The 14412-nt window shown below is 24.8% G+C and overlaps 1 protein-coding gene across 2 annotated transcripts; it reads right to left on the reverse strand.

The window, feature by feature from the left end:
• Nucleotides 1–9977: 9977 nt before the first annotated feature.
• Nucleotides 9978–13914, reverse strand: LOC112727307 (glutathione S-transferase L3). 2 transcript variants are annotated; one of them, XM_025776997.3, is made up of 10 exons: nt 13727–13914; nt 13558–13632; nt 13401–13461; nt 12573–12659; nt 12343–12441; nt 11519–11621; nt 11360–11436; nt 10527–10634; nt 10246–10326; nt 9978–10155 (listed from the first exon to the last, which is right to left on the reverse strand). In XM_025776997.3, the coding sequence occupies exons 1-10, from the start codon at nt 13735–13737 to the stop codon at nt 10144–10146; spliced, it is 714 nt and encodes a 237-aa protein (XP_025632782.1). In that variant the 5' UTR covers nt 13738–13914; the 3' UTR covers nt 9978–10143. The 2 variants fall into 2 exon arrangements, with proteins under 2 accessions (XP_025632782.1, XP_025632780.1); XM_025776995.3 differs by having other exon boundaries at nt 10234–10326.
• Nucleotides 13915–14412: the final 498 nt, after the last annotated feature.

Raw genomic sequence — 14412 nt, forward strand, 5'->3', positions numbered from 1 at the left:
AGAATCGGAAGTAACTCTGAGCGCGCTACCGAACTACCAGTTACTTTCCAAAACTCTACAATTGTAGAAACATGACAATAATGATATTTGTGAACTACTAATGTTGTCAATTAACATAATCTTACTCACTTTGACAAAAGTTTCAAATTTTCTAACCTAATAACCCTAATTTCGGATTTTGCTATACCCACAAGTATAAGGATGACAAAAATTAGAGATATAGCTAATTATTGAGTCAAAGAGTTACCTTGAAATATTAATAATAACTGGAACTCAAAAATTGAATGCTTCCTTTACTCATTAAGTTGAAATTTCATTATTTGGGGGACTTTGAGAAAATGAATTTTTTTTAATAAATAAAGATAGAGTAAAAAAGAAAAAGAAGCAAAATAATGAAGGTGAGTTTGATAATAGTGTGTAATTGTAAGAAGAAGAGATGAGAAGATGGAAGAGATGAAGAAGAGGGAGAGAAAAAATGAGGTTGAGAAGAGAAACGAGGGTTTGAGTGTTTTTCTCTTACGAAGGAACGGGGAAAAAAATGAGGGATAGAGAGAAGATAGAAAGAGCTCTAGGAGCGTAAGGAGAGAAAAGGATATTTAAGTGGGCGAATGTTCTCTCCACGTGCTCCCCTCTCTTTTTTTTTTCTTTCTTTCGGTTATTACATTCTCACCCCTTAAGAATTTCAGTCCTCGAATTTTGAACTCATAATAATTACCTTCGAACTCAAACAAATATGAATATTTGTCGCTCATAGCATCCTCGACTTTTCAAGTTACTTTTTCTTCTGAATGATTTTTTCAAACGACTTTTACAGATGTTATCTCTTTAGAACGTAGTTTTTTTACTTGGCGATCAACTATAACCACTAGTTCATCTTCAAATGATAAATCCTTTCTTAGCTCTATGGCTTGTGGTGCGAGCATATAAGATTGGTCAGGAAGATATTTGCGCAAAAATAAAAAACAACAACAAAACATACATGACACGTATTTTATATTTGTTTTTTATTTTTACACAATAATTTTTTTGATATTGTCATCAAGATTATTGTGAATTAGAATTTTATTAAAAGGTATTTGTTATCGTCGTTATTTTAATATCCATTCTCTTGTGTTAAAAAAAATATATTTTTTGATCATTTATCCAAATACTACAACTTTAAAACAAGTACTTATATAACTAAAAATTCAAACACAAAATAATATATTTATAAGTTTCTATTAATAAAAGTCCTTATATTTTAAATTCTTTTTTCAAAAGAGCTTATGTGCTGGTTTGAGTTAGTTTTTTTAGTTAAAAAAGTAATTTTTTTTTAAATAAAGTACTTTTATTCAATTTAAAACCTATTTAGATACGTCATTTAAAAAAGTACTTTTATTAAAAAAAATAAATTATTTGCTTTTTTTAAAAGGTAGTAATACCCTACCCTTAAAAAAAGCAAAAGCAAAAGGCATTTTTAATATTTAAAATTTTTTTAAAAAAGTTTATTCAAATGTGAAATAATTTTTGTCTGTTAAAAAAATATCTTTTTAAAAAAAATAAAAAAATAAGTACTTTTCTCAAAAGCCAATCCAAACTGACCCTATTTAAGTTGTTTATCCAAATTAGACCTTATCACAACTAAAAATTAACATCTCATGTGTTATTCTATTGCCACATAAATTTCTTCTCTATGTTGTAATTTTTCTAAATGTTTTAATTTTTTTTAATAATTGCCTCTATTCATTCAAGAGTCTCCACTAACATTATCTTTTAATTAATATTAATAATGAATTTAATTAATAATCTCCATTAGCATTATCTCTTAATTTCTATTCATTCAATAGTCTCCACTAACATTATATTCTAATTAATATTAATAATGAATATTAATAACCTCCATTAGTATTATCTTTTAATTAATTAATATTAATAATAAATTTGATCAATAATCTCCATTAACATTATCTTTTAATTAATAAATTTAATATTATTATTATTATTTGTAAGAAAAATTATCCTATTATTTTGTTTATCATTAACTATGTTAATTAAAATATTATTCTATTTTAATATATTTTATGTTATAAATCAAATTACCTAAATATTATATCTTTCTCTATATTTTTAATTTTAAAAATTAAATTATAAATTTTGAAGTCAATTGATATTAAATTATATTAAAATGAATTATTACAAATATTTGAATTTATATTTATTTTTTATAATTTTATTTTCTTTAACTTATATAAATGATTGTAGAATTTTATGTGACGGAAAAAAAAATTTTGAAGTCAAATTTATATGAATCAAACTTTAATTGAATGCCAATATATTACTTTTATATTTATATATTTTTTGTTTAAATCTAATTTATGAAAATTAATTCTCTTTTTTATACTTTATCAAAAAATTCTGTTTAAGTAAATATTTTAATATATATATATATATATATATATATATATATATATATATATATATATATAGTAACACCTTACCACATAGAGCTTTACACCTAAGACGTAAATTAGAAGTGGCGAGACGCTACAACCTCTAAAAATAAAAATACTAGTATAATATAATTCAAGAAAGTTATAACTAGGAGTCTCGAAAGAGAAACTAATAAAAAATGAAACAGAAAACGCATCACTCACAAAAGATTAAGTAGAAAGGTAGATAAGATAGAACGGAAAGGATAATATATATATATATATAAGATCAGAGTTTCAAAAATATAAATAACAAGCTCTATGCTTAGCCTGGCGAAACAAAGGCCGACCAGAGTATACATATACATATATATAAAACCCAAAAGTAACCCAAACATAAAATTAAACACCTATTTCTCCAAGTCAACCTCTAAGACGGACAAACATACAAGTTATATACAAAACGAAGAATCTATATACATATATAAACATAAACAAAATACAAACACAGAATCCTAAAAAGATAAGGAAATCTCTTTAATTTAAATTTCTAGATGAATTAACTAAGTTCACATAATAACAATAATAATTCTATTTAAATAATAATTAAAAATATTTTTTTATTATCTTTTGAACTAAGTGCAAATCAATTTTATCACTTAGTACTAATAACTAAATGCGAATTAATTTTCACTTAAAATCAATAATAATTAATAATTATTCAATTAGTTTTCGTATAACAATAATAATTTTGTTTACATTATATCATCTTTTAGTTAGTTGTTAGGATTTATATTTTAAATTAAAATCAAAGTCAATTAAGTTTTAAAAAATCTTAGCTATGAGTCAACTATAAAAATACGAATTAGAGATGCAGAGCATCATATCTCCTTTGCTTAGATTGTTACTTTTAAATTTTAAGTTATTTGCTTAGATTGTTTTGCTTGGATTGTTATTTTTTAAATTTTATGTTATTTACCTATATTGTTAATTTTTAGATTTTAAGATATTTACACATTACTCTTTTTAATTATTGATTATTGTAGTTACCTTATATTCCTAAGTTAATAAATTAAAATTTTTGAAAAACTAATTTAAATTTATTTTAATTTAAATTTATTCCTAAACTAACAAATTTACGTAATTATTGTAATTTTTGAAAAAACTAACTTCTATTTAAACAAACTAAATAGAAAGATAAAAGAGTCTCTTTAATTTAAATTTACGGATGAATTAACTAAGTTAACGTAATAATAATAATTTTATTTAAATAATACTTAAAAAGATACTTTTATCATCTTTTTGAACAAAGTGCGAATTAATTTTAATACTTAGAATTTATAATTAAGTGCGAATTAATTTTCACGTAATAACAATAATAATTAATAATTATTCAATTAGTTTTTTTTATAACAATAATAATTTTGTTTACATTATATCATGTTTTAGTTAGTTGTTAGGATTTATATTTTAAATTTAAATAAAAACCAATTAGGTTTCAACAAATCCTAGCTTTGAATTAACTATAGAAGTACGAATTAGAGATGCATAGCACCGTACTTCTCTTAGTACAATTAATTACTCCTTTTAAATTTTTTTCTATTTTTTTTTAATAAAGTTCGTATTCACAAAATTGTTGAGATCAATCCTATAGTTGATAATTTGTGTGTACGTATACGAGTGATAAGATTATGGACACTATCGATTTACAAAAATTTTTCATTATTATTGTTGGGAATAAGGAGTATGACCACAATCCAATCAATCATGTGTCAAATAATTTATTATTGTTATTATATTAAAATATTAATATAATAAGGTCTTTGATTAAATTTAGAGATTTATCATTGTGATAGTGATCATAATATTGAGAGATAAATCTTTTATAATTTAATCTAAATTGTTCTTGGTCATAGGATTATTAAAAGGAACATTAATAATCCGGAAAGATCAATATATATATAATGGTCTTCATTGGATGAAAATTAATAGATCTCATTTATTAAATTATATATATAGATGGTGTATATAGAGATATGACCATTGAACTGACTCACTCTGAGAATTTCTAATGGTTATAATTACCGCATATTTGTCAATAGGATATTCTCAAGATGAACATAGTAATAGAGTTTCCTTTGACCTGTGACTGTCATAGTAATTAACAATGTATTTATTATACTTTGATTCCGGACACCTAATACCATAGAGTGCTAGTTGAATGGATATTGGATATAATTTAAATACTTGTAGAATTAATGATTAGTCAATAAGAAATCCATCAACTCTCGATAAAGAGTTTGAGCTTTATGATTATAATGACTGAGATGAATAAAACCTTGGCCAATGGGATTGAATAGATGAAGAAATGAGTTTCTTAGATCATTCACAGTTCATTATAATAATGGTAACAAGTTAGAGTTTGGCAATGAAACTATACTCTAAGGGTTAACCAAGAGCTGGAAAGATAGAAGGAATTTTACTTCGTTCTTCTCAGGTTCTTAGTAAAAATATATTACTTCATACTATCATGTCGTTGAGGAGTGTTGCTAGACGCCAACCTTGATTAGTAAATTTAGTATGACTAATTTACTACCCGCTTAGTATTGAACCTATAGGGTCACACACTAACGAGTGTTCTAATATTTGCTGTAGAATTATTTAATTATTAATTTGATTTGATCAAATAAATAATTATATTAATTCAAATAAAATATTATTATATTTTTTGCTAGCACCAAGAATACAATAATAGTATGATAATTGAGAATATTAAATGAGATTTGAGAATAATTAGTTATTCTATTTCTAAATTTAAAATATAAATTTGGACGAAGATCCTAATTGATTCTATTTTAAATTGTTATGATATGATTCATAAATTTTAAAGGAGTCAGATTTAGAATTTCAAGATATGATTTAAATTTGAATTGAGATTCAAATTTAAAATCAATAACAAATCTCATACTATATATATGTATGTCAAGAGTAGAGAAAGACGAGAATAACAAGAGTTTTATTCCTTTACCTCTACACACATAAACGTATGTGAACCTGATTCTTGGAGAAGAATTTTATGGCGTGCAAAGAGTTGTAAGAGGTTTCTCAATTTAGATCAGATATCCATTGGTCAAGAAGTTGACAGTAAAAGTTGGTTTTAGTGTGGATATGCATAGCGTCTTCGTACCATCAAAGGAGAAAGTGATTTTTACTAGCGTACACATGTATTTAAATCTGATCTATATATTATTTTTAGAATAAAATTTAAGCACAAAATAGATCTTTAGGATTACCTTCTTTTCTTCCGCTGCGTGTTATGAACACACAATAATTCTTTAGTTATCTTGTGTCTCGATTGTTTAGTACAATCAATTACTTCCTTTACATATTTGCCTTATTTAAAATTTCTTTACTTTTTTTCCAATGGCAGTTGCCATTCATAAAATTGTTGAGGTTAAAAATTTGTGTGTACATATACGAGTGATAAGGTTATAGCCAGTTGGACACTATCGAGTTACAAAAATTCTCTACTGCCATGTTCAATTGAGATGGTTATTTGCCTTGATGAAGATGTGAGTTTTTTGCTATTTTATTAATTAGTGTTTAATTTGTATTATTGATATTTCAAATGCGTTTATTTACGATTTTTATTTGTTCTTTGATTTTTATATGTCAATTCTAGGAAGGAAAATACATGTCTCAGTTAAAAGGATTTTTGTGTCTCGATTCATGAAATTTCTAAAAAAAGTCGATGATGGATAATCAATTATTATTTTTTAAATATAAACATTTACACATAATAGATGAGTAAAATAAAATCTAAGAATTTTAATATTAACTTCAAGCTAAATTTATTTATTTAAATTTGTTTCAAGATTTTATTTTATATATTCGAATTTATTTATTTTATTATTTTGTATTTAAATTATTATTTTAACTTTATTTTGTTACAAAAATTTTTATAATATTAAATTTTTTTTGTACTTAAAGGATTTTAATTTGTTAAAAAAAATTGTTTTTACTAAAAATAAATATTTTTTATCCTTTTATTTAAAATATTATTATTTATTTGTTAATATTAAAAATATAAAAGATAAACATACTTTAAAAAAAAGACTTTACGTTGTTTGATCTTTATGAAATTAAAATAATTAATTAATTATTAATTTTTAAATTGTAATTATTTTTTTAATAAAAATAATTTATAAATTGTGTTTAAAATTTTATGAATTTTTTAATTTTAAATTTTAAAATATAAAATATATATGTATATAGTTTCGTACAAATTTTTTTGGTTATTTTTTAAGTTGTAATTAGCTTTTTTTAATATAAATACCTACACATATTAGATGAGTAAAATGAAATCTATGAATTTTAATATTGACTTCAATGTAAATTTATTTATTTAGATTTGTTTCAAGATTTTATTCTATAAATTTAAATTTATTTATTTTAGTATTTTTTATTTAGATTGTTATTTTAATTTTATTTTATTATAAATATTTTTGTAATATTAAACTTTTTTGTGTTTGAAGAATTTTAATTTGTTGAGAAAAAATTATTTTCGATAAATAAATATTTTTTTTTAAATATTATTGGTATGTTAGTATTAAAAATATAAAAGATAAAGCATACTTAAAGAAAAGTATTATGAGATCAAATAATTTTATGATTATGGGTATTTGTCTACACAGGAGGTTGTGTAGACAATTTTGGCTTATGATATTCATCTGAGATGGCCTTCAGTGATGAGATTAACCTTTTATTTATCTGAAAAGCAAAATATCATCTTTAAAGACGATGATAATCTTGAGAAAATCATGAATTAAGAGAAAGGAAAAGATACGATGTTCTTAGCATGGATGGAGGTCAACAAAGAATTTGAAGCATGTCAAACTTTAATATATGCTGAGTTTCCAAATCAATTTATTTATGATAGAGAAGAAAGGGAATGATATCCACGTAAGAGAGAGTATTTTATCGAGAGGTTAAATTATGTTCCACCGGGTACATGTGATATCTACTATATGAGAATTTTGTGAATTATTCAAAAAGGTTACACAACATATGAGTCTATTAGGACAATTAATGAAATTACATATCCTAACTTCCAATATGCTTTCTATTTTATGGGACTACCGTGTGACCATAAAATATCATTGCAACTATTAATGAGGTTTGGTCATCAATTGAGAAAACTATTTGTGATGCTATTGATATCTAATAGTGTTAAGAAACTAAATCGTATTTGGAATGCAATTTAGACATTATTGGCCGACAGTATACTATATATGAGGAGAAAAACATTGAAAAATCAAGGTATTTTACTATTTGATAAATCATTATCACATGCAAGACGTTACTTGCCAAAATCAGTATTCACCAATGGGCAACTTTACGTTACTTTGTCAAGAATTAAGAGTCACAACGTCCTGAACTTTCTAATTCTAGATGAAGATAACAATCCAAACTCATCAACAATAAATGTCGTGTTCAATGAAGTTTTTAATAATATTTAGGTAAGAAAATAGTATTTTCATTTTAGTAACATGTTATTATTTACACTTTTGTACAAATATTTGTCGTAGTAATTTATTAATTACACTTTCAGACTCGAAATAAAATGTGTAACATGGAGCACAACATATGCCAATTATTTTTCTAATTGTTTTTCTAATGAGGTTAGTAAAATATATATTAGGTTGTGGATAAATTTTCATTAGTCTTATAATATAAAATTTAGTATAAAATTGATATGCTATTATTATAGTTATATATGCTTTTATTTTTTCAGATGTCTTTCTTTATAATTCAAAAATATTATAAACTTCAAATAATTCTATTTGCATTTTATTTTGAATAAAGATAAAATTACATATTCAATACGTTTATTATATAATAACGATGATAATAGTTATACTAAATTTGAGAAATTTATAATTATAAAATATCATTTTTAATTTAACATGTAAAATTGAAATATAAACCTGTGCATCAAGACTAGTTAGGCTATCATCGCATGGTTGAAGAACAGTTTGGCTAACCATTGGCTACATGCAACGTCAAAAAAAAAAAATAGAAAAAATTCTACTCCCCTCCCCTTCTTCTGCAAGATGTTAAAATGACACTCTCCTCCCCTCTATTTTATAAATGTATATTTCTCTCCCTTCTAACTTTTAGAAAAACCTCCTCTTTAATCTATTTTAAATTTTTTGTATTAACTAATGTTAACTTTATCCATTTTTTAAGAAAAAAAAATTTAAAAATACCCATTAACAAAAATTTTATTTTTTATTATTAAATTTTGCTTACCAAAATATTCTTTAATAAATTATTTTTTTATTGATTAAATTGTATTTTTAAAAAATTTAATAATTATATTATTTTTTTCTAAAATACCCTTCAATAATTTTTTAATCATTAAATTATAATTTTATCAAAATTTTTGTTAACAATTTTTTATATTTTACTATTAATTTTTTAATATTTATATCTATTATTTTAACATTAAATAAAAAATTAATTATTAATTTTTTTAAAAATATTTTGGTAAAAATATAATTTAATCAATAAAAAAATAATTTATTAAAGGATATTTTGGTAAGCAAAATTTAATAATAAAAAATAAAATTTTTGTTAATGGATATTTTTTTAAAAAATAATTTTTTTTAAAAATGGATAAAGTTAATATTAGTTAACAGAAAAAGTTTAAAATCGATTAAAGAGGAAGTTTTTTAAAAGTTAGAAGGGAAGTAAATATACATTTATAAAATAGAGAGGATGGAAGTGTCATTTTAACATTTGCAGGAGAAGGGAGTGGAATTTTCTCAAAAAAAATAATTCCATAAAAAATGCTCTCTAATTTTGTTTTCTTAGAAAAAAAAAAAAACCATTGAAAGGAATAATTTCATACTTGTTCCGTTGTTCGTCTTACTCTTCTCATTTGATCTAACATATTTCACTTTCATGTTCTCTGATATCGTAAGACCTTCCGCTTACTACAACTTCAAAAATGTATAATATATGTAACAAAAAATAAATATATAATAAAACACAAATAAATTTTTTATTATTATTATTTTAAACATAAATTAACATAAATACTAAATAAATAACAACACATAATATATAATATATTAATATATTAATATTATTTATATTATCTTTTAATTTTTTTATTTATTTAAATTAAAAAAATATTTTATACTAATAACTAATTTTATTATCTCCTTTTACACTGTAAATTATATTTAAAAATTAATATTTAATTATCATTAATATATTTTTAAAAATATATATTTAATTTTTATTTTAATTTTATTTATATTTTTATATTTAAAAATTTATATTTAATTGTCATTAATATATTTTTAAAAATATGTATTTAATTTTTAATTTTTAATTTTTAATTTTTATTTATTTTTTTATTTAATTATGATCAGATAAACATAATAAATCAGTGACTAGCCAATTAATCAGTGACCCATTCAGTGACCCATTCGTATGACCAGATTACCAGATTAATTCCTGGTTCAGTAAACTATGGATGATAGGTCACAAGCCACAGACTAACATCAAATTTTAACATACATTAATATTGTATCATCACAAGCCCAGCTGACATAAACATCATTGTGATTTATTAACAAACAAGTTACACCAATATTTTGCTGAATATGCATCCCTTAAACACAAATGACACTTATTGAATGGATGCCTCGCTGAAATCCAATGTTCACTGCTGAGGCTGCAAAGAAGACTGAAACAGTCAGAAATCAATCAAAACTGTTGAAACTCATAGTGATAGATCAAGTGTGGATATAACATTTTGGACTACCAAGAAACGTTTCTTGAAAAGCTCAACTATTTCCTTTGGATCAGTCCTTGTTTGTGCATAAGCATCAATCTTGTTTACCTCCTGCAGCATTCATGTTCACAAAGGCATGAGATTGAGGGTTACGTAGTTCATTTTTCGATACTTTAATTTTTTAACTTTTATAATTAAACTACCATTACTTTTTTCAGAGGAGATTCATTGTGTATGAAGAATTCAGTACTACGCATATAAATAAGAGAATTTGCCATTGTGTGCTTTATAAGGAAGTGATTATGGCATACCTCAATCCAAGCTCTAAGTTTAGGCCTTCCTTCAGTGATGTCATGCTTGAACACCTCAGCAAGGACAACTTGGAATCTTTCAATAAATGGGATATAAGCAATATCCACCTGATTGATTGTCACATGCATTTACAAATTAATAAGAAAAAAAATAATGCTATCGCCTTTGATATAGGGTTTGTTTGGGTGAGCTTCTAAGAAAAAATCTTTTTTCGAATTCTTTTTTTAAAAGATCTTTTGAAAAAAGTAAAAGTAATTTTATGTTTGGATATCTCATACAAAAAGATATTTTTATCTATCAATTATGTTTGGATATAACAATATAAAAATACTTTTTTGTTTATTTATTACATAAAAAACATTTTTTTAAAGAAAAAAGATCTTTTAAAAAAAATATGTAAATTACAGTTTCTCAAAAAAGATATTTTCTGATTTTTCTAGTACTTTTACTACTCGAAATTTGCCAAACACGCTAAAAAAATGAAAAAAGATATTTTTTTTTAATCAAAATAATGGCACCCAAATAAGCACATAATCAATCAGTGACTTTGCACTCGGTTGGTTTCATCAGATGCAAAAAATTAATGAACATTAGCATCAAGTCCAACTTCTTGCAGGGTAAATTAAACAATCTTTGTAAGGCAACAAATTAGGAAGGAAAAAAAAGGACGAAAATGGTTAATTACAGAACATTTGTATTTTTTTGTCAAAGGTTTATTACTTTTATAGGGGTTTTATAAGTCTTATTTTATCTGCAAATAGAATAGTTTAAATACCATTATATTTTAGTAGTTTATTAAGAAGGAAGACTATTTGAATTGATCAGTACTTACCCAACTGAATTGACCAAGAAAGAATGGACCGTCATCAAATTTACCAAGAGCATTCTCCAAGGAATCAAAAACAAAACCTGATTAAAACAAACAATTTTAAGAGCCACTTTAAATTTGAAAACTCTTTTCCTCTATCAAACAAACTTGTTATACACTTACTTGTTTGTTGTATAGCATCCCCTTTCAAGGCAGAGAACAACTCTCTGGTGACTGAATCAACTTCAGACACCAGCTTCTCACCAAACTCCTTCTTTGCAGGATCCTACAAAACACATCTTGACATCATTAGTTCACTAACATATGATGCATAAATACTTCAAAGTTGGCCCATATTGGTATCAATACTCTTATTATAACTGTAAAATCTCGAAGAATTTAAGATAAAAAAAAATTTGTAAATATCACATATTTTTTCTATGATTGTATTATCGATATCATTATCATTTTACTTCAAATTGGCACCATATTCGTATCAACACCTGTATTACAACTATCAAAACTTGAAGAATTTACTATTAAAAAAACAAAATTTTGTAAATATCAAGTAACTTTCTATAATTGTATTATCATTATCATTATCATTTTATATAGCACCTTATTATATAAAATATGAAATTTTATGCAAAATTACTATATGCACAACAAAAAACAGTCACCAACTCAGCCACCATAGATTTGTATATAAATACATGTGGTGTTAAGCTCATATTCAATGTGTATTTTGTATTTCTAACATATATTCTATGCGGGTGGCCAATTTGGTGACTGATTTTTGTTGTATACTAAACCTAGTTGAATTTTATTAATATATTACGATACTCTTATGTCTTATTTTTCATCAAATAATGATATTTGTGTACCTTTTGATCTCGCCCGTTTATACAATACACGTAGTACCCATTTCGATGGAACAGTAGTCACTAATATAGAGTGATTTGGAGTGAGAAAATAAAATCCAAAGGATATTTGCAACTCATTCTTACACTGGGAACCAGAGAGGGGCCTTCGAAGTTTGCATCTACGTATTTGATCAAATCAAGGCTTTCTCCAATGACCTTACCGTTGTGCTCCAATGATGGCACCTGCAAATATATACCGGTAGCAGAAAGTAAATATATCTAAATTGGGTTAATTAAACTAGCTAAGCAAAATCCCCAATCAATTTATATTAGTTAAATTATCTTGTAACTAATTGGGTTACTTAGTTACAGACCTTATTTTCAGGGTAAACTTTCTCCTTGTACCAAGCAGGCCTGTCCCCAAGGTCAATAGCAACCAATTTGATCTTCTCTTGTAGTCCCTGTAACCAATAGAAGAAAAAAAATTAAACAAATAATAATAATAAAAGTAGATCAAACAAAATACATACACACTTGTAAGACTCAACGTAATAATGGTATATAATAAATGTAAGGCTTTTTTAAAAAAATAAAAATTTAGAACAACAAAGTATTGATCTATTAAATGATATCAAATGGCGTCATCACATTACACTCACTTGGACTCAACTTGTTATGAGATCACTCCTAACCAATTTGTTTAGTGTCTGTTTAGGTAAGGCTATCTGGTGATTGAATAATGCTCTTTTCGACTTCCGTAGACTTCTATTTTTTTTCTCTAAATAATGTTTTATTCATGCAAATGGTCAAATGGAATGATACATCCTCTCAATTTTTTTCCCTCTAAATTAAGTGTACTTAATTAGAGCTAACTAGTTAAAAAACAGGTTTATTACCAAAAAAAATAAAATAATAACTCCTCAATCTCTTAATTTATCGAATTTCAAAATTAGAAATAAAAAGGGGTTAACTTGAGTTGGGTAGTGGGCTCTTTGGACTTTTTCTTAATGTAAGTGCAATTTTTTACCCGTAACTCTTTAACCGACTAAGCGAAAACATGTGAGAAAAGAGGTTGAATGAAGAAAGATCACACTTAACAACTTCACTTAAATAAAAAATAAAAGACAAAATTCCATTAGATGAACGGTGAATAAGGTCATGAAACACATGATTAAATGATTATACAAAGAGAATAAAACAACCTTGTAGTTTCTAGTGATCCATACACGTTGTGCAAAGGGACAAGTATAACTGGTGTACAACCTTCAAAACATAAAATTTATAAAATGGCAAGTTAACGACGATATGAACCAAAACAAAAATTAAATTAAATTAAAAATTGGAGAATGACAAACGGACCTGGTGGTTCCATCAAAAAGAGGAGGTTGATCGGATACTGAAGTCAAAGACGGTGGAAGAATCTCTTTCAGAGCACTAGGTTAGAGAGAGAGGAAGCTAGAACATTAGATAAAAAGGAACACAAAGATAAAGAGGAAAATTTGAGAATTACTGAGAATTTTAAACATACGCAGTTGCCATTGAGAGAAAGAAAATACTTGGCGGTGAAACACTGATTCTGATGGGAAGATTCCAGAATGAGGTGTGTATCAGTAAAATTGAAGTGGTGTGTTCAGGTATTTATAGTGAGCTTGTATTTCTGATTCTGACGCAGTATTGTGTCTACATTCAAAATGTGGATTAACATGTGTCATCAATGACGATATATTTTTCTATCAGAAATATTAAAGGGAAGTTAGAATTTGTTGTGATAAGGATTCTATCACACCTTACGTGGATGCCTATTTTTCATGAGGTGTAGTTTCTCAAGAATGACTTAGAAGACCACATTTAATATGAACTTGAAAAGCTTTCTCATGTACGTGTATAAATAGAGGCTTAAGCCTCTGAATGGAAATACACTACAAGCAATAACAAAATACTATTCTCCCTTCCTTTTCATACAAATCAATCTTATTTTATGCTGCAATCAAATACTCTTCTTCTTATATTTCTACTACAATTCTTTCTCTTCTTTTATTTTATAAGTATTTTAAATTCTATTTTCTATTACTCTTTACATATAATATTAATAGCAATATTAACCATCTTTATTATATTGAGATTGCAACAATAAACAGATGCGATTCTCTCTCTCTTTATTTTTAATACTTCTTTCTATCTTTGTATATATATACACATTACAACATATAATAT

This window comes from Arachis hypogaea, chromosome 12, assembly GCF_003086295.3.
Source record: "Arachis hypogaea cultivar Tifrunner chromosome 12, arahy.Tifrunner.gnm2.J5K5, whole genome shotgun sequence".
NCBI lineage: Eukaryota > Viridiplantae > Streptophyta > Magnoliopsida > Fabales > Fabaceae > Arachis > Arachis hypogaea.